Source organism: Echiichthys vipera, assembly GCF_963691815.1.
Source record: "Echiichthys vipera genome assembly, chromosome: 6".
Classification (NCBI taxonomy): Eukaryota; Metazoa; Chordata; class Actinopteri; order Perciformes; family Trachinidae; genus Echiichthys; species Echiichthys vipera.
In genome coordinates this window covers 18642235-18667671 of record NC_139831.1, presented here as the reverse complement: position 1 = coordinate 18667671, position 25437 = coordinate 18642235, and the positions used below count along the sequence as shown (strand labels likewise).

The 25437-nt window shown below is 41.4% G+C and overlaps 1 protein-coding gene across 1 annotated transcript; it reads left to right on the top strand.

Moving 5' to 3' along the window:
* Positions 1–1325: 1325 nt before the first annotated feature.
* Positions 1326–24120, top strand: nr3c1 (nuclear receptor subfamily 3, group C, member 1 (glucocorticoid receptor)). The gene is made up of 9 exons (XM_083915765.1): positions 1326–1576; positions 2181–3382; positions 15466–15620; positions 16546–16662; positions 16792–17073; positions 17646–17790; positions 18748–18878; positions 19520–19677; positions 20404–24120. Exons 2-9 carry the CDS (start codon positions 2181–2183, stop codon positions 20554–20556), a joined length of 2343 nt encoding a protein of 780 aa, XP_083771891.1. The 5' UTR covers positions 1326–1576; the 3' UTR covers positions 20557–24120.
* Positions 24121–25437: the final 1317 nt, after the last annotated feature.

Sequence of the window (25437 nt, the reverse complement as noted above, 5' to 3'; positions counted from 1 at the left end):
CACTGATTAATCATCATCCGGTAGTGGTTTATCGTTTACTGCTGAAGCCATTTCACTCACATCAAGTGTCCTCTAGAGACAGTGCAATAAGAACACCAACAGGCAGGGCAATTGTAGTGTCATGATATTAGTTATCCAGAAGCAAATTTTACAAAAATGTCTTAAGTCAAAAGTAGGTTTAAATATTGCACCGCAGTCTAGAAGGCAATGCAACGTCATATTATTGCATGCTATTACACCAATACACCAACCGCCATTGTGTTGCATCCTGACTGAGACATGGTTTTAGCTTACTGTTGGATAAAAAAGGTTCCAACATGCAAATAAACCCTAGATAGAGGTGTGAGCTAAACTGTTCTTGCATGCACATGTAGAGCCATCAATCAAGAGTGTCAGATATGAACAATAATGCTGGGACCTAAAATTCTAATAATCTTATAGACATATAGTGGTAGGATACCCAGCTGTGCACAGAGACCTCGTCATTTTCTCTCACTGTATCTTTATATTTTATAGCTGTCCATTAAATGTCGTTTAGACCTAGAATAAGGAATTACACTAAATTAAATCTATTGTGTTTAGGGATCTATAGTCTCCAAATAACCACCAGTTCATCGTTGGATCATCATCACTGCATTGTGGATGATTACAATGTCCATTCATAGTTTATCTCACTGTCCACTGCCTCAGATGTCTGTCTGTCTGTCTGTCTGTCTGTCAAAGGCTCCTTTAGCTGCAATGGAGCGCCCACAGTGGGCAGCTGTATGGACAGGCATGAACACCATTTGTTCCCTTCCAAGGCACATTTTAACTTAAATGCCTTTGCACTTTAAGTTGCTGGGGTTATCTTGGCACCTCTGTGTAAGATAGCATAATTAAATTGCACCGGAATTCATTTATAAACTCACTTGTTTAAAATTTAAAAAATGTCTCATGTTTGTAATTTTGTGTTTTCAAGACTTTTTAATTTTATTGCCATCGGTATTTATTTTCTGCTTGCTCATTTTACTGTTTGGGTCTTATTTTAACAATTGTATCATGTGAAGCACTTTGTGACGTTGTCTGTAAAATATGCTATATCAAATAAAGTTATCATTATCATTTTGACAATGTGAAGTAGTAGCGTGACTATTGCTTTGGAGTTGGTTAATTAGTTCATCCATGAATTATTATTTTATTTTTAAGTCCTCAAAGTGAGAGTTTGAGCTTAAAACCCGGCGCGGCCAGCAGGCGGCGCCGCCTGTTGTAAACAGCTCTGACACGGGGCTGGCTCGCTCAGTTCTCCATTTTGTATGTTTTTCCTGGAGGTTAGCGCCTACTTTCCCTAATGGCTAGCTGCGACTCTCCACAGCTCAGCCACTTTAACGCAGTTTGCATGGCATTTCACAGCTAGATCAAAGTTGAAGATTGGAAACTCATAAAACACACTCACCTCGGTGTGTTTTTGTCGCTAGGAGACGACGCGTAACGTGAACCAATAGTGAGTCAGTGTTGCGTGTTGTGGACTGCCACTTTCAACCAAAACAATGTTGACAGACGACCTGTGGACACACACCAACAGTCAGTCATTTCAAGGGTAAATATGATCTTTTAAGTCACATTTGAGTCGATATACATGTTCGCTAAAGATAAACACGGTAACGTAGCAATGTGTAACGCTAAATCTAGCAGGCTCACGTCACTGTCAACGGGCCAATTGAAGGCTAGAGCTACTTTAACTGTTAGCCACATTGCTACCTAGCACGCCAACAGTTAGCAGTGAGCTAATGTTAGCAAACCCTTAGACTTGGGTTAACTTTGCGGCTGTGTGGTTTTGCTTCGTGGTCGAGCCAGTGCTATGTGTGTTTACTCCAGGGACACTGTAAATAAAGGGGACACTGCTGTCTCGTGTTTACGTTGTGCTAATGGGAATAGTCAGTTAGCTATCTTTAGCTTCGTTTGCTATCAAGGGCGCGCTGCAAGGGGGCATGCTTGGCAACTTTCCCCAGTCTCATATCGCCCTAACCTCGGTTACTTGATCTTTGCACGTGCACAACCTGAAACAATTTTAGATTACATAACAGTGTAGCGTTACATTAATAATCCCCCTTTGCTGTGTTTTTTTTTAATGCGGCTGCTGCGCACTTCACTTAGACCTGTCTGTTAACGCTCTCTGTCTGTTCTTTCCTTCCAATAAAAAGATGGATAAAGGTGGAGTGAAGAAGATAACATACAGAAGAGATGATCATTTAAGTAAACTGGTCTACACTGAAAGCTCCGAGGAGAGAGGTCTGTTGAAAGTGGCTCCTCACAGTGCCATGTCCATCACCTCTGCCACCTCAGTCGTTCTTTCATCCAGCCAGTTGATGCAACCAGGACAGGTGCCTAACGGCCGTAGCAACAGCCCACTTTCAGAGGAGCTCACCTCCACCTCCTTCACTGCCACCGTAGGTTCCTTTTTGGAAAACCCAGAGGCCAGGGGCCTGACCAAAGATCAGAAGTTTCAGTCACAGACTTCCACCACGTTTGGGCGTCAAACCTTGAGGGAAAACTTGCCCCAGTTGGAGGCCAGTATAGCGGATATTACCCAATCCTGCATGGATTCACTTATTGGGGGATCAGATCCCAATTTCTTCCACATGAAAACAGAGGATTTCTCCATGGATAAAGGAGACCAGGATCCCATTGACCTTGATCATGCCTTTGATCACATTGGAAAAGATGTGGACGTAAACCAGAAACTTTTCAGTGACAACACTCTGGACTTGCTCCAAGACTTTGAGCTCACTGGGTCCCCCTCTGATTTTTATGTTGGGGATGATGCCTTCCTTTCCGGTCTGGCAGACGACTCACTGCTTGGGGATGTTGGTTCGGAGAGGGATGTAAAGCCTGCTGTAGCCGAGAGCATTAACGGCAGTGGGGCAGTTTCTGTTGCTCTCAATGGCAGCAGTATGACAAGTCCGGATCAGTCCATCTCCAGCATATCCACAACTGCCTCCTTAGCCCCTACAATCACCTTGTCTGCGCTGGTGAAGAAAGAAAAAGATACTGGCTTCATTCAGCTCTGCACCCAAGGTGTGATAAAACAAGAGAAGACTTCTGCAGGACAGAGTTATTGCCAAATGAGCGGCACATCCTCAACAAAAATGCCCAGCTCTAACCCCATCTCCATCTGTGGAGTCAGCACTTCAGGAGGACCGAGCTACCACTTTGGAGTCAACCCCAGCAGCAATGAAGCTCAGCAGCAGCAGAAGGATCAGAAGCCAGTGTCCAGCCTGTATCTCCCAGTGGCAACCCTTGGTGGGGCCTGGAACAGAATCCAGGCTGTCGGGGACAACTCTGCAATGCTCAGGGCCAGTGAGGCTTTCTCAAGCTCTCCCTCTTACCCCACCACTTTCGCCAGGTAAGAAATGTAGGCAGTGTGTGGTCTCACCCGACCTTTCATTTTAGTCCTACTAACTTCAGCTTATACCTGTATGTGGTTATCCCGGTTTCGTCTTATTTTAAAGGGAATAAGCATTTCCTTTATTAGTTCCACAAGGGGAACGTCAATTTTTTCACTCTGTTGTCATATTACACACACAGGTCCTAAATACACACATGCACCTATATACATGCATTAAATGGAGAGATGCCCTCCCCTGCATCACCTGATATTCTTTGCTGAAAGACCAGAGGTGTTAGTCCTCATCAGATCTGTGGCCTCCGCAGTATCTGAAATAAGCCTGAGCATGGTCATCATGCCCCCAACTTCACACATCGTTGTGCTGACATGATTAGTCATTTTATCAATTAGTTGATCAGCAGAATATGAAGTCATGACAATTTAGGTAACACATTGTTAATCTTAATTATTGTCAAAGCAAATAGTTGCTGGTTACAGCTACTGCAATGTGAGTATCTGCTCATTTATCATATTGCAAACTAATATTGAATATCTGTATATTCTGATATTTTCTGTTTTATATTGTTATATTAGTGGGTTTTTTTAGTGTCTTATAGGGTCTTGTGTCGTATTCATAGATAAAGAGTGTCATTGTGCTACTGTACTACCGGAAAGTTTGGACAGCCTCACTATGAACACAATATTGATGTTCAAATGCAGTTTTTGAGCCACCAGGCTGCCTTTATAGGTACTGTTCACCTGAGAAATGTCAGAGTCGCTGACTGGATATCTCTTAATTAAAAGTATTCGTTTATGGTGCCTTAGTTTTCACCTGTTTGTAACCCTGTCTGTTATAACATGATCACAGTGTTATCATTGGGGTGTCTTCGACAGGGCATGTAACCTGGTGCAGTAAACAAAGGATCAGGAAGCAATGGGGCTTACTATCTATTTCTCTATAGCTCTCACAAAGGTGATTATCAGCTAGTGGCGTTCGTCCAGGATTTTCCAGTTTATGAGTTTATAGACATGAATGATTTATGATTTGTATCAAATAGCCAGTCACGTGCAGCATCATCAGATAAAACAGTGTATTTAACACGTGCAAGAAATATTGATCCCTGCAGACAAATGGGGACATTTAAGTTTCAAAAGCTAAACAAAGTAAAATATATTTGATTAGAATAGAATAGAAGAGAATGTGATAGCAATAGTGGAAAATACTACAGTCAAGTCATGCTTGAAATACTGGATGTATACATTTGTGTTACTTACAGGGCTCATCATTTTTCCCATGCTCAGTCTGCATTACCCAAACAAATGCACTTAAATTAGCTACTTGTCAGTGTGAACATTCACTTCCTTATTTTTATTAAAAAGCAGATTGTTGCATTTTGTGAGAGCACAGGGGGAAGCTTATTATTTCTTGCAGTGTCATCAGTGTCAGTTGTAGTTATAAATTTGATCAAGGCCATCTGATCTGTACTGTCAATTAAATTATACAATAATTTCATCATAATTCACATGTAACAATAGCAGCATATTTAATAAATTAGTGATAGATTTCATAGTTTATAGTCACAGTGAAACACTTGGACGTGGAAACACACATCTGTCATTCTGACTCCATTTTTCCTTCACAGTTGACAGATGAGGAGGTGGACATTTTATGTGTTTTGATAAGCCTAAACAAAAACTGTTCCTTTCACGTTTAGTTTGCGGTCTTGGTTACCATAGCAACAGAGCTTTAAAATCAAGCCATCGTACTGAGACAAAAATGCCTGTGTTAACCCCTAAGTTTGTTATTTAACCCACTAATCCTGCTTTGTGAGACGGGTTCATGGGCTCTACAGGACGTGGTTGCAGCAATAAACACCAAGATCTGGAGAAAGGATGTGTAAAAAAAAGTCAGGGGAATTCCACTTTTATCCAAGTCAGACATTTCATCTTTTTTCTCTCAAGCCTGCTCATCACTGTGTGTTTATGGCATGTTCCAATTGCTACGTGTAATCAACAGTTTGCCTTCTAACCAGATAGCCTCTCACAGACGTATCCACTCAATGAGGATTCATGGAGGTGGTTTCGGTCAAATGTCGTTGATCCTCGAGTTGCATTATGTCAAATTAAAAATAAGCCTGAGGTCTCCATTTGAAGCAGATCTGTCCCCAAGGAGCAGCACAGAGTAGACAGTTCATTCAAAAAAGGGATGCATGAATCGTGGCATTTCGAGAATGGTCAGCCCTGTACTGAAAGAAGGAAATTCTGTGAAAAAGTCTGCATGTTCCACTGACTTACTCATGTGATTTTGATCTTAATTTCAGCTGTTTTTTCTTTCCTTTCAGAGAAATGTATAGAGTCCCAGTATTAAGACTCCACATGGCCCCACAAAGTGTCTTTTGTGCAGTTATTGCTCTGCTGCTCTGTAGAGTTTTATGGGTTCAGCTGTTCACGTGGCTTTGGGATCCAGTCGTGAAGTGGCTGAATAGAAATACTTCACCAACAGTGGTGTGGCAGAGTCACGTGTCTTAAAGGCTTGTCTCTTCTACATTCACGCCTGTCTGATTCATAGCATCTGACAGGGAGTGATTAGCTCAAACACTGGCACGCAGAAGTGCGTCGTGTCAACAAGAGCACAGATGTGGTTGTTGTAGTGTTTTTATTCTTTGTGGAAATGATGTTGACATTTGCATGACTGTCTGACAGTAGTCCTAATGCCCGGTCACCGGGAACAGATGGGGAGAGAAACAAGATACACCTCATCTTCATTTCACATGTGGCTTTGATTGCCCTGTTTTCGTGTTCTGTCGAGGTCTGTGTGTATTTAAGCACAGGATTATCTCTGTGCATGTGAGTGTGAGCCCAGATCATTTTGTGCGGCTGTTTGTGTATTGGCTTATCCATGTGTTAGCTTAGCATTTCTGTGTGTGTGTCTCTAGTGAGTTTGTTTTTGTGCGGTGCCTGGTCGTGACATTTAGCGGGTTGAAATTAGTCGAATGCGGGGCTGTGGTGGCTCTGTGGTTGTCAGGCGGTTGGTATCAGGTCATCATCTCCTCTAAGGTCTTATGCAATGGTGCTGTTGCTTCCTGCTGAGGCTCAGAGCACCTGACCTGCAGTAGTCCCACAGTTTGCTGCTTTGCACTTTACGGGTCCTCTTACATTAGTCCAACTTGCTGGGATCTGACTCCAATTCACACCCTGCCTCACAAACAACAGGTCCTCACACAATGAAGAATGCTTCCACTTGACTAATTGTTCTTATTTGGGCAAATCCACACCCTCATCATATGATAACTGGTTTTTGTTGAGCTTAACATTGAGTTGAATTCAAAAGAAATACCTGCAGTAAGTGGAGAAACAAATGTACAGGCATAATTCCTCTGACAGATAATCACACAGCTCATTAGGTAGGCTTGTATTATGTAAGTTTTGTTTTTTTGCGTGGCATTTCCTCCTTCAGCAGTATTTTGGCCCAGCTCAGACTTAGACATATATCCTGCTTCTGACTTTAGTCTGTTCCACACTTTGTTCCTCATTGCTCTGATCAAATAAGAAATGTTTTGGATCCTATCATTTATAAAAACATTATTTATAATGCACACTGTAAGTTGCTGGAATTTCTTAGAGGCGTTTGACTTGGAGTGGAGAAAGAATGTTTGCAGGAGTAATAAAAGTGGCTCTTAAAATAGAGCTGTTCGCACATCTCGCATTTAGACAAAGCAGGGTAGTGTAGCTTCTGCATCCAGTGTTCTCGTTATGTGCAAGTATGAGTATTGTATGGTTGAGGTTCTTTACACGAATAAAAGGTCATTCATTCAGACTTTCACTGAAGTCACTCATGGAGATGGACACAGATGGACTGTTGTTTTTTTAGTCATTATCAGATGTCACCGTCTGTGTGCGGAATATTAACTAGGGCTGAAAAAACTCATTGATCCACAGAAAGTGAATCTGCAACTACTTTTATAATATACTGTATATGGATCAAAAGGCTAAACACTCTAGTTTTAGCTTTGTAAAGAGAGGTGAGGTTTCAAAGTAATTTTTTCTTTCTTATGTAATAGTAAACTTAGTATCTGTTTTTTATTGTTGGGTCATAATTAGCAATTTCAAGATGTCACATTTTTCACTGTTTTCTGTCATTTTTGTACCAATTGTTAGTTGCAGCCCATTATATTAACTGACTGATAATAATGCATAGGTCAGATTGAGCAGTTAACCAGTCTAAGTTGAATGCAGCAGTGCCTGGACAAGTTGGAGAGCACAACCGGCTTGCTAAGGTGATGAATCTCCAGAGAATTTCACATGTGGGAATATTGAGTCAACTTTGGAAAATGAATGACTCGCTGCTAAATAAGCCTCAGGAAGAAAACCACTTGAAAATAGACTTCTTCTTTGTCACAGCAAACACTGCTATTTTACTGTTTTCCCACGTTGTTTTCCTTGCATCCTGCATAAGATGCACAACCAACAAAAATAAGATGCAAAACTACATAACTGTAGAGTGATGCCCGAAAGAGTCATTAAGGATCGGCATGAGCGATCAATTCCTCGAGTAGTCCTCTGAATAGTCCACCCACGCGTGCACATAATCTCTTACTTCTGCACTTGACCCAAGATACAAACACCTTCCACTTTTGGAACCTGCTCTTTGCCCCACCGTCTGAGAGTAGTTATCTGATCTACATGACAGGGTTACTGTGCAAGGCCCAGACGACATGGAGGGGGGAGGCAGTGATGCTCTAGGCCGCAGCATTGCCAGCACAGAGGCAGTGGACATCCTGTTAGTCTAGTTCAGCTAGGTCTAGTGTCAACGAGCTAGAAGCTTGTTTCAGTGAGCTGTGCATTCGTCTTCAGCAAAATCCACTGGAGTGGTGGAAGTCAGGAGTGGCGAAAAAACTGAGAGTTCTGGCAAAGCAGCACCTGCTGATATGTGCCACCTTTGTGCAAGCAGAGCGCCTGTTCTCCACAGCAGGACTGATCATTAACAGAATTCAAACGCAAAGTTTAATCATGTTTTTGTAAGGAAATAATGTTTTGAAGCTGTGGTTGGGAAAAATAAATCCTTAAAGGGTAACTGTGGCTGTTTTGATTGAGAATATGCATTAGGTGTTGGTAGGCTGTATTGCTGTACATCACTATTCCTGCAGGAAGATGCATTGCGTTCTAAAAGTAAATTTAGAAAAACAAGTACTCGATTGGCCCGCAAGGTATTGATGTGATCCCTTGGTCTTGGAATGAACTACTCGTGTTGCCATATTTGCATGGTTCCCTCATCTCCAAGTCTAAAAAATAAAAATAAAAGTGGTGGTCATTTGTGAAGATTATCTTACTGTACAAAGCGTATAAATAGAAACTTTTCATAAAAGTTTGCCACAGAGTTGGTTTTCTGCATAATCCAAAATCCAACAGAAAATCCATTTGACTTTTTGTCCAGGGAACCAGGCTTCCTGGTCGGTCTACAAAAGAAACGTCATCCATGCGGCACTCTATAGTTCTGCAATTTCGCAGTTTGGGATCAATAAAGTATTTCTATACTTTATATGTAAACATAGTTGTCTGTACTATCTTTAATGCCTCCTATTGATGAAATGTAGGTATGGATAATATATAACTGTATCAAACCACTGACTCAGAGTGATAGGTCATGATTGGGCTAAAGTCAGACCATAGATTCAACTGATGAAGTGAACAGCTGCCAGATGTATCAGCTGTGGCTTGGTGTCTAGTTTGATACACAAGTAGTTTATGTTCTCCATACATACACATGTACATGTATTTAAATAAACCTTGGTAGTCTCTCAGTCTCGGCTTGGTGTTTTGAGAGTACTCTTTGAGAGAGTTACTATTTAGTGAACAGTGTTGATCTGGCACACCTCTCTGCCCCCCCTCACTCTCTCACTCTCTTGCTCGCTCACTCGCTCTCTTCGTCCTCTGTCTTTGCTTCCTGCAACCAAGGGCAGGGACCTTGACTGTCAGCAGAAGCTTTCAGCTGCTGTAAATCACCTTTTATGATTTTGCTTGTGTGTGTGAGTGAGAGACATACGTGCCTGTTGGCTTTGTGTATTATGCATGATTGTGTAGATGTGTGTGTAGATGTGTGTGCATGTGGGTGTGTCCTTAACACTGTGGCGGGCAGGCGGACCACAGAGAGCTGCCGTGTAGCTCTCACTCTCCTGACCTACTTTCCCTCCCGCCTGCCCACAGCTGGCGCCGAGTTAACGCACCAGATCAAATGCCAACCATTCCAGTGCCTCTTCAGTTATTACCGCATTCTCCTGTAACCACAGTTTTCTGTATTTAGTTTCTGTTGTGTTTTGACACTGAATAGGTTTATAGAAATTCCCCATATTGAGGTTAAGAGGAGGCAGCTAAGACTGCAAGTTGTTTGTTCCTTTCGTCTTACTTTAGTTTGCAGCTGTCGAGTCAGCAAAGCCAAACTTTGGGAGTGGGTTCCTCCCACATCCAACTAAAGGTATTATGGTTATGCAAACAGGAGCAGCAGCAAGCCTCCAATTCATTTTACAGGCCAGGGAGCCACCTCCCACCTACACACAGTCACTAACTGCTCTTATTATGGAAACTAATATGGAAACTCAAATCCTTCAGGGTTCTTTTTTTTTTTTTTTTTTTTGCTCAGCTAGTGTAAGCCTGTAGCCTAGTGCAACAGTAGTAGCTGCACTAGGCTAGAAAAGGTTAAGTTATTAAGTGGGTTTGTCAATACAGCATGGAGGAGGAGACAATGGCTCCTTGCAGGCAGTGACACTGACGTGTCACATGTAAGTATAATAGTCATGGCTTGTTTCATGAACCAAAACAATGGCCATAAAAACACTTGATGTTGGTGTAAAACATCCATATCCATTTTATAAATGTTCTGTGTCAGAATGGCTTCTGTTTAGTTGCACTAATGTTACTTAAAAAGACATACTGTCTATATTTATTGGAGGGCTCATGGGGCAGATATTTAAGAGAAGTCCAGCCCAGTCTTTGGCCGAACAAACCCGGTCTCTCCACTCCCTCATAGAAGCTGCGTTGTTGTTCTGCATGCAAGAATGATTTAGAGCGTGCAGACCAGTTCCCCTTTCTATTTTGGTGGCCCTTACCTCAGGGAAGGAGCACTTCCTTCAGCTCTCCTCACGCTCAGAGTTTTGATGAAAATGAGGTGTTCGTGCAATGTTAATTTATATCAGTAACACTGATCATCTTTACAATAACACAAAAGTATGTTTTTTATGTGTGCAGCCACCCGGACAGATTATTATATTTTTTTCGGTTTATGTAGGAGATTTGCCTCATCACATGTGAGCCAGGGACAACCGGTTAAACAAAATTATTATTCATATCTTCTCTGAGATAATTCGGGGCAAAGAAATAGTTGGCCATTGCGGTGATATAGCTCTAACGCCTTCTTGACTGAACTGACAAAGAGGCTGGGCTATATAGAGCAGGGCCTTGTGACACCCATGGCTAAAGGGGGATTATGAATTGTTAAGCGGGGCACTGGGCCACCGGCATTATCGTAAGTGCATGAAGTGGCTTGTCTTATTAAAACCCAGGGTGATTGATCGCACTTCTAGCGACGTAAGCGGTTAACTTCCCCAGCACTGCTGTTGTTGAAGTCGAGGCCCATCTCTGTGTGTCTCTGCCTTCGTGCCGTGGCTGCGCTCTGACTGATAGTAAACTCTGAGGGAATGTGAGAACTTCCTGTCGACGGCAAGCACTCACTTCAACAGATGGTTTCAGAAAGAGGAAATTCGGTCTTCCCACACCGCTATGCAGCTCTGATTGGTTTGTGTCTGACAATCCACAAAAACAGATTTGCAACTCGTTTCATGGCTTAGTTGAATGCTGTTGAAAGCAATTCCAAGAGGAAACACTGAAATGCAGTGACATCACTTCAGGCTTACTTTGTTACTGGAAACATATAGCGGCTGCAGTAATTGGATTTGAACCAGTAGCCTGCAGACATCTTGTAAAGCTGTCCCTCTGACACCATCCCAGTGGACCAACAAAGGACAAACTGGTTACCCCTCCACACCCTCTGACATCATCGTCATCCTCACTCTGGACTCATTAGCCTCCACCGCCCACCGTGTTGATTACAGTGGCCTCCTTTTGGAGCTTGAAGGGCTTTTGTTTGCGTGTATGCTCATATGCTGTATGTATGCGTGCGCTCTCATAGTGTGTAGAGGAAACCCCGCATAAATCTTTGTGAGACAGTTGGCGTGCTGGTTACATCATTGCAGTGGCACAGTTTTTGTATGAATTGTATATATCATATGACCCTTCGCCCAGACGGGGTATTCAGACATGCTGGTTGAAGGCAGTGTTTGTAGGGAATAAATGTAATCTACAAAGAAGCATTTTCTTCATCTGTATTCCTATAACTGATGTTAAATTGCATTAAGGCCATTATTGGGAACTCCAGGGCAGTGGATCAAACTGTAAACACAACAGTGACATTATTACCTATAAAGTCGTTATGACAAACTTATCTTGAGTCATGTTTCTGATCTGTGAAGTTTGCAGGTTCTCCCCGTCACCCTTTTCTCCTGACAGTCCAAAGACGTGCAGGTCCTGTTAAATTGGCGAGTTTTTACAAATATTCAACTTTTTTCCACCTACAATTATGATTTTATTATGTTATTATAACTGATGAAGGTTTGAAAGACTGAAACGTGTGAATTAATAAATGTGTCAGCATTAAGGTGTGTTTACACGGACCCTTATATTAAAAAAGGCTTCATGTAAACATGTAATCAGAAGAGACTGGCCCAACCCTAACCCAAATTGAGAGGGGTGGTGTAAACCTTTGATAATCCGTTCAATCAGAATATATAGCGCCTAATAACCATGTAAACACGGTCATTATTTCTCTCTCATTGTAATAAATAAATATTCTTCCCGCACATGTTTGTAACATTAGGTGACATTGCTTCCTGTTCGATAAACAGGGTCACCTCTGAACAGCTGTTGTGTCATTAGTAAATTGTGCTTCCATTCCTGATCGGTAAACTCAATAAAAATGACTCTCATCCACTCCTGGCTCCTGGTCTTTGGTGGAGGAAGGTGTATTCAAGTTTGACGTTCTTGAGCAGTAAATGTCCTCTCTCACTGCCCCAATTTAACGATCGCACGAACAATATGTGCTGCTGAGATGGATGCTTAATATTAAAGAACAATATAGGACATGATCTGGATCCATCTTGAAAGTCATACAGTATTAAAAGGCTGAACCTGTTATTTAAGTAATTGATTTTTAATAAAGTTGGCGGGAAAAAAACTAAAACAACTTCTTCTGTTATATTTGAGGTAGATTAGTTGCTTCAAAGCAGGCGGAGCATTTTTATTCTGATAAAATTCTTTGGGGTATGTAAGCGCACAACTCATCGGATCACTTTATTTAGCGTTCATGTAAACGGTTAAGTAGGAAACCCTAATCAGAATGATTTCATTCAGGTTAAAGAAGTATTGTCCCTGTTACCACACAGTTTGGGGTTTTAGAGCTTTTTTGCAGAAAACAGCTGCTGGCTGCTGCTGAATCAAATTATAAATTTAAGGGCTGTAAAATTTAAACAATGTGCTGAAAAATGCTAAAATAGAGTTGGGTGATAATACTCTGTTGGATTATCACTGTTAGCATCCTCTTTCACATTACACAGTCATGATAGCCACACATCTTATAGCTGTAAGTCAGTAGGCTGGTGACTGTCGGTAGTTCTGTCCAGAACAAATTGTTTTAATTGTTGTCAATAGTGCATATAATAACATTTTATCAATTTTAAATTTCATCCTGCAAATGTTCACATTTTTGACCAAAGATGACGCTATGTTGGGAAACACGGATATGTTCTGGTTATGACAAGGCAACTTAAAAAGGATGATCAGAAGTTCACTTATGGTGTACTGTATTTGTTGGATTTGGATACGGGATTGATTGATTACTTTTATGTTTTCTTTTTCCACTATTACAAATAAATGATGAATGTGATTTCTGTGTTTACTGGTGTAGATTGGACTTTTTTCTTTTTTTTTGGAGTTTGAGTGATGAATCCGATTCTAAGGGCGCACTTACACTGTCCGTCCGTGCCGTGCCCCGGGCTTTAGGGTACTTGTCACCCCCTCCCTCTACCCCCGTCCGCCAGGCCCGTTTGTACTCACACTGCCTGGGCCTCGGCGAATGCTTCTTGCCTGTCCATACGTCATCACGCCGTAACACGTCACACGCATAGATTGCCGTCATCGCGATGCGTTGCTTTGAAAAGCCCACCTCTCCCAAACGCTCCGTGGCCGTCAAGTCATGGATGAACAGTGTGAGTGCGCCCTAAGTCTAAAAACAGCTCTTTGGTTTCCTCAACAGCTATAAATATTTCTAGTAATGTTCCTTATGCTCAGGTTGTTCACTTCAAACTATGGTAAAGTGTTTACAATATAGAGTGTGATTTGTTTGGTCTGTGATACATTACCTGTAACTACTACTGAAAGTAAAACATTTTGGTAAAGTTTCTTTGCAGAATGTGATTATAAAAGAAAAAGCAAGCAACAGGGTGCATTTTGAAAATGCTTTTTGCTGGATTTCCATGGATTCAGTCGCTGTGAGTTCTCAATTGAATCTGGCCCGTGTTTCACCTCTCACAGCTGGGCCAGGAGGGAACTGTTGCGTGAGCCCCCCACTGTGTGGTATTATCGCCTCCTCAACCCAAAGAATTGGGAGTTTAAATTTCAGCTGCATGGAACAATGCAGAGTGCAGTCAAAGACACTCAGGAAACAAAAGCTCACTAACTATCAGCACACAGTAGTGAATATAAGACGTAAATGGACAGACTTATTGACCACAATGTGTTTTCAGTGGTGCTCAGAAAGCTCTTAGCCCTGTCATGCTAGACAGTTTTCTCAGAGGTCTTTTTTAAAAATTCAAGCTGCTGAATGCTTCTGGATTTGATACTTTGATGTTTCACTTTTCCCTTATCCTGCTACACCCACAGACTGCTGGGGCATGGCCTGCTTTCTTGCTAATGCTCTAATGTTGTATAACTAAGATGAATTCGACTCTCCGGTTCAAATCTGTGTGTTAGTGTGCAGAGACAGTTCGGAGCATCGAATAAAACCGTTGTTGTCTCTGCAGTGGCAGACTTGTGGACACACGGACAGACAGACACAGTTGTTGCGTCTCAGGCCCATTATCCTCTGTGTGGGCGTTGTTGTTGCTGTGGCCACTGGGTTAGAAAGGGGGTGTGGACCTCTGGCACATGAATGGTGCAAAGCCTGACGTCCTCTAGTGGTCAATTTGAAAAAGTGCACCTCTAAGCACTGTTTACTGTGTCTGGAAACGTTTGTGGTTAAATCAAAGGAAGAAGGGCTGTTTTATGATCACCACTGGATTTAGGATGTGACCACAGATGGTCCGATAATTTTGGCTTTAAAGGCCCAAATGGGCACAATGGAACTCACTTTTCTTCACTCAAGATGTTGGGAACGAAGGCAAGGTTGAGGAAAAACAAGCACAAGGAACACATTTAGTCTGGTGGTAGTATGTGTAGTGTATCTGTGTAGTTTATTTATTTAAAGTTTTGGTGCCGAGTTGTAAATATGAACTACAGCTGAACTCTTACAACTGAGAGGATGCTTTCAGGAGTAGGAATAGGCAGTTTAGTTTATACAGCGTTTGTCAGATATTGATTCGACTAGAATGTCTGCAGCTATTTTGATGATTTCAATGCAATACTTGCTCACGGACAGTGGAACTCAAGATTATAGTCAATGTTTTGTCTGTGTGGATAAAATGTACAGTATGTTTTAACAGTTAAAGGTACCTTGTTGAAACATGATGAATGCATTCCCCTCTTCATAAAACACGTATTAGGCAGATTTTTCCTAAAAGTTTGAAAGCTTCATTTTTTACGTCCATGTTTACTAGTGAGCAGTGTCTGTTTCCTGTGTTTGCTGATGCTTATCTTGTCATTGCCGCCTCCTGTTCATCAGTAGAATAGTGTGAAACTATAGCTTCATACTAGAGGTTGAACACTCCACAGGAAACATTTGAGAAAGACTGACTATTCTTTACATTTCTCTGCTATCTCTCTCCACCCTCTCCCTCCAGTTCTACCTCCAGACAGGAAGTGGTCACCGCTCCATCACAGGGAAAGAGCGGGACTCATAAAATCTGCCTGGTGTGCTCTGACGAGGCTTCAGGCTGCCACTACGGCGTGCTCACCTGTGGCAGCTGCAAGGTCTTCTTCAAGAGAGCCGTGGAAGGTACAAAGCCACAGGACATCATTATTTTATCACTGATTTATTCATCAACTGTGTAAACTCATGCATCACTAACACGCACACAAGTTTTGCTCAAATGCTGGAGTCATTGGGCCTCATTCAGAAACAGTGCGTACAGATGTGTGTCTGTGCTTAAACCGTGTGTATGAACATTTTACGCACAAAGCCGGTATTCAGCAACATTTTATTTTCTGAATATGTACTTTGTGGACAAATCTACTACTGCCTTAGACCATGCAAAGACAAAATGTTCATAGTCTCGGTTACTGCAGCCCAAGCCTCTTTTTGACTCTTTTTTTAAACCATCGCTCTCTTTTTCTAACCATTGTCACTCTCGAGGGGACAACATACTCTCACCCCAAATTATCAAATACAGATGCTTTGTCAGGACGGTCATGACCTCTTGGTGTCAAAACACTAAAGAAAAATGTGCCTTTCCTGGCTTCTAAGACACTATTGTTTCAATTTCTTCAGACATGATTTAGCTTCTTTGCTTTAGGGGCCATGCTTCTGTCTTAAAACAACTTCACCACTTTCTCCATATATGTCTCTAGGCTAATGCATGCCCTTATATAGAGAGACTTATGCCTATTGCAGATAGCGGGAACACAACTGTCAGTTTAAAATTATTCTGATTCTCTAACATACGTGCGGTTGTTAGAACAAAATTGGTTGGTGCGCATGTGTCGTGAATCCAAAGGTAATTTTGCATGCACACTTATTTTGTGGTCAGAGTAAGAACATATGCGCACATTAGTGAATGAGGTCCATTATGATCTTAAGTTGGAGACCATGATCATTACAAAGTAAAGGACTGTGATGCAGCTAATTGGTTTTCCCCCCTGGAGTGTTTGCCGCAGCAGTGAAGGTAAATAACAGATTAATCTTCCTCTTCTGTGTGCCTTAGGGCAGCACAATTACCTGTGTGCTGGGAGGAACGACTGCATAATAGACAAAATCAGGAGGAAGAACTGCCCAGCCTGCCGCTTCAGCAAGTGTCGAATGGCAGGCATGAACCTGGAAGGTACATATTAACCGCCCTGATTGCACCAAACTGTGTACTCTTGAATTGGTTGAATTGCTCCTGTCTCCTCTTCTTTAAAATTCCATGTAACTCGTCCCTGCATGTTCGTGCCCGTTTTGTGTTCTGCAGCACGTAAAACCAAGAAGATGAACCGCTTAAGGGGCGTCCAGCAGAGCAACCCGCCCGAGCTGACTACTCCTCCACCGATTGAGGCTCGCTCCCCTTTGCTGAAGTGCATGCCTCAACTCGTTCCGACGATGCTATCCCTGCTGAAAGCCATTGAGCCAGACACCATCTACGCCGGCTACGACAGCACCCTGCCTGACACCTCCACCCGCCTCATGACCACCCTCAACAGGCTGGGCGGCCGGCAGGTCATCTCTGCTGTCAAGTGGGCCAAGGCTCTGCCAGGTCAGTAGTTTACGGCCAGGAGGAGTGTTCATTTGTCAATTGCAGTGGGTGTAGACTGTGTATATTGAGACTAAGGTAGTTTATATTGGTAAGAGATGACGTGACACACTGAGGTTAATCTGCAGTTGCAACAAGTTTCGAAAGATTCTGTTTAAATGTTTTTGTTGTAACAATGAACACATATACCTTTACATACAGCAATATTGCTGTTTTTATGTAATGTCTCGTGTCTTTTTTTGCTATCTTTTTTTAATTGAGTCTTAGTCTTGTGTCCTTTTTAGTTTTTATCATATTAAGTGAACTTCATCCTGTTTTTTGTCTTAGTCGACTAAAAGTCTGTGTATTTTATTTTTTTCTTATTCAAAGAAACCCATAACTATTTTAGTGTAGTTAATGAACATTTTAGTCTTTTTTAGTCGTCAGATCGGAGATATTATAATTCAGTCAATCTAGTCTAGCCAAGTTTCTTAAGTGGTGACGAGGTCTCAAATGTAGGGAAAGGGTCTAATAGGATATCAAATTTAACTTCAGGATATCTGCATATACACTGACTCGACTGTCCTTCCCATCAGGTTTCAGAAACCTGCACCTGGACGACCAAATGACTCTGCTGCAGTGCTCCTGGCTCTTCCTCATGTCCTTCGGTCTGGGCTGGAGATCTTACCAGCAGTGCAACGGCAACATGCTCTGCTTCGCACCAGACCTCGTCATCAACGAGTGAGTACCAAAACATTTTCATTGTTGTTTTCTTTGATACAAAAAGTAATACCACAGTAACAAGTTTCAAGTCACCCAGTTTGAATATGTCAGTTTTGCCAGTGTTTAGTATTTTATGATTATAAATATTGGAAGTTAGTTAGCCTGGTAAATTAAGTATTTATTTGCACCTTGCATAGATCAAGTACTGTGTACTTCATTCATAGATACACATAAATTATGTGATGTTTTCCAGCCTATGATTTTTTCTTGTTCCATCAGCCAGCCAATGCATATATCTGTTTCTGTATATCAGTGTAGCAGCTCTGTGCATTGATGACTTTGTTTGTACACAGTGCTCGGAGTGTTGTGAGCAGTCGTCACAGCCGTGCTTAGGGCTGTAATAGGCCTTTTGATCCGTTCCCATTTTTATCCGTAATCACAAGCTGAAAGTTAATATGATCATAATTAATATCTGATGATGTTTTGTTCTCTATTTGTCAGTCAGCCTCCAAACAAAATTCAACTACTGCCTTTTTTTTGTTGTTTTTTTCATAGATATTTGCCTTTTGATTATGAAATCGTTGAAACAATCTTTTCTCAGTTTGGTAAAAGCCTTTTGCCAATTACATTTTTTTGTGTTTCTGGCCTCGGTGTTTGGTGATGTCCATTTGTTATGAACTTTCTGTTCACTGTGACTCACATTAAGGAAGGAAAATGCAACCCCTAAGCATAAAGTTTGTCCCCAGTTTCACCCACAATATTACTTCATCACTGAGACGACACTCTCTCAACCCTCTGGAAGAATGATTTTAAATAGGATCCACAAATTGTTTGCAGCGAGACCTTGAACATTTAATCTACAGAGATATTACAGGGAGCTGCTTCATCTCCCCGAGTGAGACTGTGCAAGCAGCCCTTATAAATCAACTACTTAAGGAGCCGTGCTGTTTAACTGTTTCTGTGTGATTCCACCAGGGAGCGGATGAAGCTGCCCTACATGGCCGACCAGTGCGAGCAGATGCTTAAGATTTCCAGCGAGTTCGTCCGGCTGCAGGTTTCCCACGACGAGTATTTGTGTATGAAGGTCCTGCTGCTGCTCAGCACAGGTCAGACTGAGCCACCTTCTTTACATACTGCTGGGTTAATGCAATCATTACAAAAGCTATTACTTCAATCAAATACTGTCTGCAGTGGCTAAAAGATAATGTCGATGTATGCGCAGGACACAATTTCCCAGCAGAGCACTTTACCAACTCATTAGCTGACATGCAATTATCGTAAAAAAGTGACTCATAGAAACAGAGAAATACATACACAACTCCACTTCATGTTATCTCAAAGGTAACAAAGTACTGGAGAGTTAAAGATGTAAACAAAGATTAAAAAAAACTATTTTAAATGATAATTGCAGGTAGCTTTAACAAAATTGACTCCCCCTCAGGGCATGTTGCTGTTGTTCTTACACCCCTAAATGCTCTGTGCTGCAAATATTACTGGGACAGCACCCTGAAAATCACCTGATGTATATTAATCATTCACCTTTTTTCGCCCTTCACTGTCTGGACATAATCATTTAAAATGTAAAGAATGTTCGTCCTCTTTGCAAATTACTGTACAATTATCCCTATCTCTGTCCCAGATGTTGACCTTCAGTCTCTCTCTCTCTCCCTCCCTCCCTTTCTCTCTCTCTCCCTCCCTCCCTCCCTCTCTCTTTCTCTCTCTATCTCACTCACTCTCTCTCTTGCAGTGCCAAAGGACGGCCTGAAGAGCCAGGCGGTGTTTGACGATATCCGGATGTCGTACATTAAGGAGCTGGGGAAAGCCATTGTGAAGCGCGAGGAGAACTCCAGCCAGAACTGGCAGCGTTTCTATCAGCTCACCAAACTGCTCGACTCCATGCATGAGGTACAGAGACACCCGCACACACGCATCCTCCGACATCAGCAGCATGTGTAATCAGCAGCTGCCTTCTGCAGCTTTCTTAACTTTTAAACAGTGATTCAACGTATGTGATCGAGCTGATTGTGTTGTTGTTTAAAGAGTTTACAAGGTGCGAAGAAAAGTTTTTCTAGAATGCAAAGTTTACTTGTTTTTCAGTACTTGATTTGAGTATTCAAACGTTACCACGAATGGGATTGTAATCACTCGGCCTTGTGCTCATTTTGTGAAAACAGGCCTTTGTTAATTCATAGTGTTCGAATGAAGAATTGTTTCTCTCAATCTGGTGTCCTTTGCATGTCTAATGTGCACGGTCCCTTCTAAAATAAATAAACACACACAAGGAAGTACTCTAGTATCGATTGGTGGTTACCGCTGCAACCACCAGCAGTGAAGTTGCTTTTTCCCACATCAGCAGAATAATTTGCCTAATCAACACAGGTCTTTAGTGGAAACGCAGTTAACAATGTGCCGAAGAGAAGTGATTCATTGGACTAAAAACTTTTGCGTATGTTGGATGCATTAAAGGCTCTAAATGATGGTTGCAGTTGAAAAGGATGTACCATCTCGCTGGCAATAGATATACTGAATGCCAAAATAGAGATTTTTTTTTTTTCTCAAATCACCAAATTCTGAATAAGTGTTTTTGCGTAATAATTTTCAACTAATACGTTGTCCTCTGGTTGTCTGCAGATGGTCGGTGGACTGCTCAACTTCTGTTTCTACACTTTTGTGAATAAATCCCTGAGTGTGGAGTTCCCAGAGATGCTAGCGGAGATCATCAGCAACCAGTTACCAAAATTCAAGGCCGGGAGCGTCAAACCTCTGCTCTTCCACCAGAGATGACTGTGCCCCGTAACAGACACAATGCCTTAAAAACCCACCGCATCACCTCACTAAATACCCACCCCCACCACCCCACCCTGAAGAGCGACAACGAAAGGAGCGAGGAGGCGAGAATGATGTTCATGGGAGCGAGTATGCAACTTTGTGTAACGGCTTATAGGTCTGGAGGGCGAGAGTGAAGAGACTGCAGACGGAGCACAGAGGTTTTTGAGCGGTCTAAGATGCGTATAACGAGTAGGAAATGTTTGTAAGATAAAAGATAATCACAAACAGATATAGGCTAACATCCATGTCGTCTCAGGTTTCTTACCTTCAAATACAGAGCGATATCTACAATAGATTAAACAAATATCTATGTACAGGTTCTGATAGTATTTTCTACATTTTCAAATTGTAACAGTTTATACAGTTTTCCAGGTCGGTGTTACCTGGGAAGGTAACCAAGCTTAATAAATAACATGCTCTTAAGTAGGCTTTTAGACTGTATGTTCCTCTTAGTTTTTATAGGCGGTTGTAACAAAATGTTTATCAGTCATATGGAGAAAAGAAATTCCAGTCATTTAAAGCGTATTTCATTTCTTTGATACTACAGACATAAGAAACAATTCTGTTGGATTGTTAATCGACGGGCATGATTAAAAGGGTGATTCCTCCCACAAGCCGACCTCTTCCAGGTTTACACACGTCTAATACAAAAGGGAAAAAAATATGTGCCTTGTTTCGCTTCCAATATCATCTTAGCCATTTCTTCCTTCCTGTTTGAGCTGCCTGTCTTTAACTCACCGTGGTAAACCTCCATTGTGTGTTGACTGTACTTTTTACATTACATGCAGTTGCAAGTTTTCCTTTGTGTAGCAGCTGGGCCCATCTGCTGTGTGTAGAAATGATCCTCTTTAGAAAGAATATTTTGAAGCCCGCTTAATTTCACGCGCTCTTCCGAAAAACTCCTTAAGTGTGATTTTCACACTTAGTACCCTGCTAAAGGCTTTAAACGACTGAAGAAACACGGTCTGCTATACCAGTCGAGTTAGATGGAAGTTAAAAAACTTTTTCTATAGAAAATAGCTGACTTTGTTTATTTCAGCCCCCACTCCTGCCCTAATAGTCCAATAATAGAATGTGTTAGATACCTGCGTCTACCAATCAGAGAAGTAAGGGCGTATAATATAGTGTTTCCAAGATGTGCTTATTTTTAATTCATCAGAAAAAATACATTTCTGTGGTTCTAACAAGGCTCAAACTGTTTAGGAAAGTAACCGTCCTTCATTTTTACACATGCAGTCGTGATTCTGTCACTGATGATCCTTCTTCGACAGTATTTCCATTCTCGCGTTAAGCATCGGACTTTGGATATTTAATTATTGAAAGCCTTTGCTTTGTTGCTGTGCGATATTTGTTTAACATTATGGGAAATTCATTCATGTGCTTTCTAGATAGTTTTGATTACTGAATGTATAAGTGTAATGGGTATAAGACATTCTCCTCCCCTATCTATTTTGTGAGGCAGTCAGGGGCGTGGACAGGAAATGCGGAAACAGCTAGCCTGGCTTCTTCCTTGGCTTCCCAGCAGCTCTAAAGCTCACCAATACACACGTTATATCTTGTCTGTTTTTTATCTGTGCAGAAAAAACAAACAGAGACTTTACGGAGCCTCCACTGGTTGCCTGGCAACTGGTCAAGAAAAAGTCAGACCCCAGTAATATGCCGAATTTTAGTTTTTTTTCTGTCCATGATTGATAATCAATGATGAAAGCTTGTTGATTTTGAACCCCCAACGTAACGTATCGCTGAGCTGTAGAGCATTTAGTAAACAGAATTTGTTACCTTAAGCCTGAGTTAGACTAGCGGTTCTCCCTCTCGTACGCAGTTCTTTATGGCTCCTGGCTGTAGCTTCATATTTACCGCACACACGAGAGTGGCATCATCAGAAAGCAAGCATGTGAATTTCCCAAGATGTCTTAACTATTCCTTGAATAAGATCGGTTTATATGCTAGGCCGCTGTTTGGATCAGGCATTGGCAGAATTAGTAAAACTCCCACAGCTGCTGATAACCTTTGACCCCTCCTATTTAAGCCTTCCGCACCTTTAACGGCCTGTAGGCACCTTGTCTTAATGTCTGTGTATCTTTTGGGCATTCACACGTTTGTTAGTCTGTCATGTAGTCCGTCTCAGTAGAGCCCCACTGTTTGAAAGCACTTAGCATCAGTCACCTCGTGTAGTCATGTCACAGTGAACGTGTAGCGTCACTGACTGAGGAGGCAGGAAAAATGGATCCCTTATTCTCTGGGAACTATTTCATGTCCAAACTCCTGTATTGACTGTTTTTTAGTGATGCAGAAAGTTGGTCAGTGTTTGCATCAGAAGAAAGAAACTAGCCCCAGTAAATGTCGACAAATAGATTTTTTAAAAGTCCTAAATTATCTGGGTTTCTGTCCACTGGATTGAGGTCATTATTAATGAGTGATAACTGAGCTGTATTTGTAACACTCACACGTGCGTACTCACACGGAATAACGTCTGTCCGTATATCTTTCTTTGTGTAAGCGGGAATATGGAACGTGCTGCAACATTTACATCAGATGTCAGCTCAGTTTTTCATGTTGTGTGTGTTAAAGCACAAAATAATCCAGGTTTTCACATAAAGAGGAATTAATTTAATTAATAACAGAGATGCTCTTAACAGATTAAAGATGATGCCCTGTCAGTTTAAAGAAATTGGATAAATGTGTCAAATGTACGACTACAAAGAGCTTATTTTAAAAATGGAAAATTGTTTTGCTCACTATACATTTTGAACCACTTCCCATGCTCAGGTTGTTGAAATCTATTGTGTGACGCACACAGTACAGCACGTGGTTGTCCATGTCCGGTTGTTTCATGTCCTGACTTTAAGAACCAAAAACAGTCAGTTTGGTTCCCAGAATGTGTCTGCTTCTGTGATTTGTGGTGTAGTCTTTGTCAGGATTAGGAAAGTTTTTCGTAATGTGCTGCCACCGTCGTCTTTCATACCCAAGCTAAGCAAAAGGATCGTTTTACTTTCTGATGTTTATTCAAAATAGTTGAAAACCATGTTCATTAACTGCATAGGGGTTACTAATGGGTTACTTTCACATTCAGTATATCCAAACTCTGCTGCTGCTCATTTAAACATATATTTATATGTGTGTGTGCATATATATATATACAGTATATATATATATATATGCACACACACACATATATGAATGAAACCGCACACTTTGCCTCTTCTCACTCAAAAATGTATCCTTGCTTAACTGTCTTGTACATTTTTGATGAGGACAACTGAATATGCAATAGAAACGACAGTTAATCTGTCGCCATCACACACAACAAGATGTGTTTGCTTCCTTTTTTCAGTTTTTTTTTTTCCAGTATAAGCTATTTGCAAACAGGAGATTCACATTTAACCTCTCTGCAGGCCAGATTTTCAGGAAAAGATACACTTATTCAGTAATCAGTTTACACACACACACACACACACACACACACACACACACACACACACACACACACACACACACACACACACACACACACACACACACACACACACACACACACACACACACACACACACACACACACACACACACACACACACACACACACACACACACACACACACACACACACACACACACACACACACACACACACACACACACACACACACACACACACACACACACACACACACACACACACACACAGCCTATTTGATGTTTGACTACAAGGTGACCAAAGCAAGCACAGACAAATTCAACACGTGTCAGTGTAAACTAAGTAGCTCCTAGAAGACAAATGTACAGTTCTTTGTTTTGTATTTTAAAGACATTTTTTTACTCTAACATGACGGCTTTGGTCAAATTGTGAAATACTGTGAATAGGATAGGAGTCGCTCTTTTTCACACACAAACTGTTTGTGAAAGTAATCAACCAGCTTGAATCTAAAAAAAAAGATTTGCACTACCCAAATATTGTTTGAAAATCTATTTTGTATAAAGCATATGCAGACATTAACTTTTCAGAATTATCAAGGGCAGATCATGTTTCACTGGTATATGCTTTCTCTACAAAAAAAAAGGTTTTTGCGTTAAAAATGAATATGTACATATAATCCATTGTAAAGAAAATGTGGTGTATCTGTCTCCAAATAATAGTTTTTCTATCTATCTACCCGTCTGTATTATTTCTCCTCTGTAGTGTGACTCCTGTTGATCTTTTCCTTCATTGATTAAAGGTCGAACTGTATGTCTTTGTGTGGTACTTCTGGAAACAAGGAACTGTATGCTGATGTTAGCCATGATATTAACTCGCTGATACTGAACGATGGAAAACCGGTAAGACACTTTTTATCACAGCAAGCACTTGTTCATCAAATAAATGCGCTTTTCCATTCTCGCACTTGATTCATTGACTGAAGACTGTTGGAATTTACTGATACTCTCAACCTTTATGTTCATTGTGTCAAAGGACACGTGAACTGGCGACTGTTTGGATCCAAACTCCGGGCTCATCACGACTTGAGAAGTCAGCGCTGACTTTTTAATTATTCAACCACAATTGCCCTGACCTTTTCTCTTATCTTAACCTATCGCCTTCACACAGTTGGATTGGTTGGATCAGGCGTGTTCTTGCTTGGTTGGAATGAAAACCTGCAGCCACAGCCGCCCTTTACAGGATAAGTTTGAGACATCTAACCTAAACCGTGTCTTAATCACTCTGTAGTCCACCTGGGAAATTAAAAATAAACATAAAATTTGGTGGTGGAAGTAGAGATTTGAGGTACTTTATGCCACTTTACACTTCTACTCTACTACATCTTAGAGGTAAATATTGTACTTTTTACTCCATTGCAT

Excerpts from the sequence above, each read along its gene's own strand:
- nr3c1 (XM_083915765.1), top strand. The coding sequence starts at position 2,181 with ATGGATAAAGGTGGAGTGAAGAAGATAACATACAGAAGAGATGATCAT. Across the intron at positions 3,383-15,465 it reads TACCCCACCACTTTCGCCAG|TTCTACCTCCAGACAGGAAG; the intron begins GTAAGAAATGTA and ends CTCTCCCTCCAG. Across the intron at positions 16,663-16,791 it reads GGCAGGCATGAACCTGGAAG|CACGTAAAACCAAGAAGATG; the intron begins GTACATATTAAC and ends TGTGTTCTGCAG.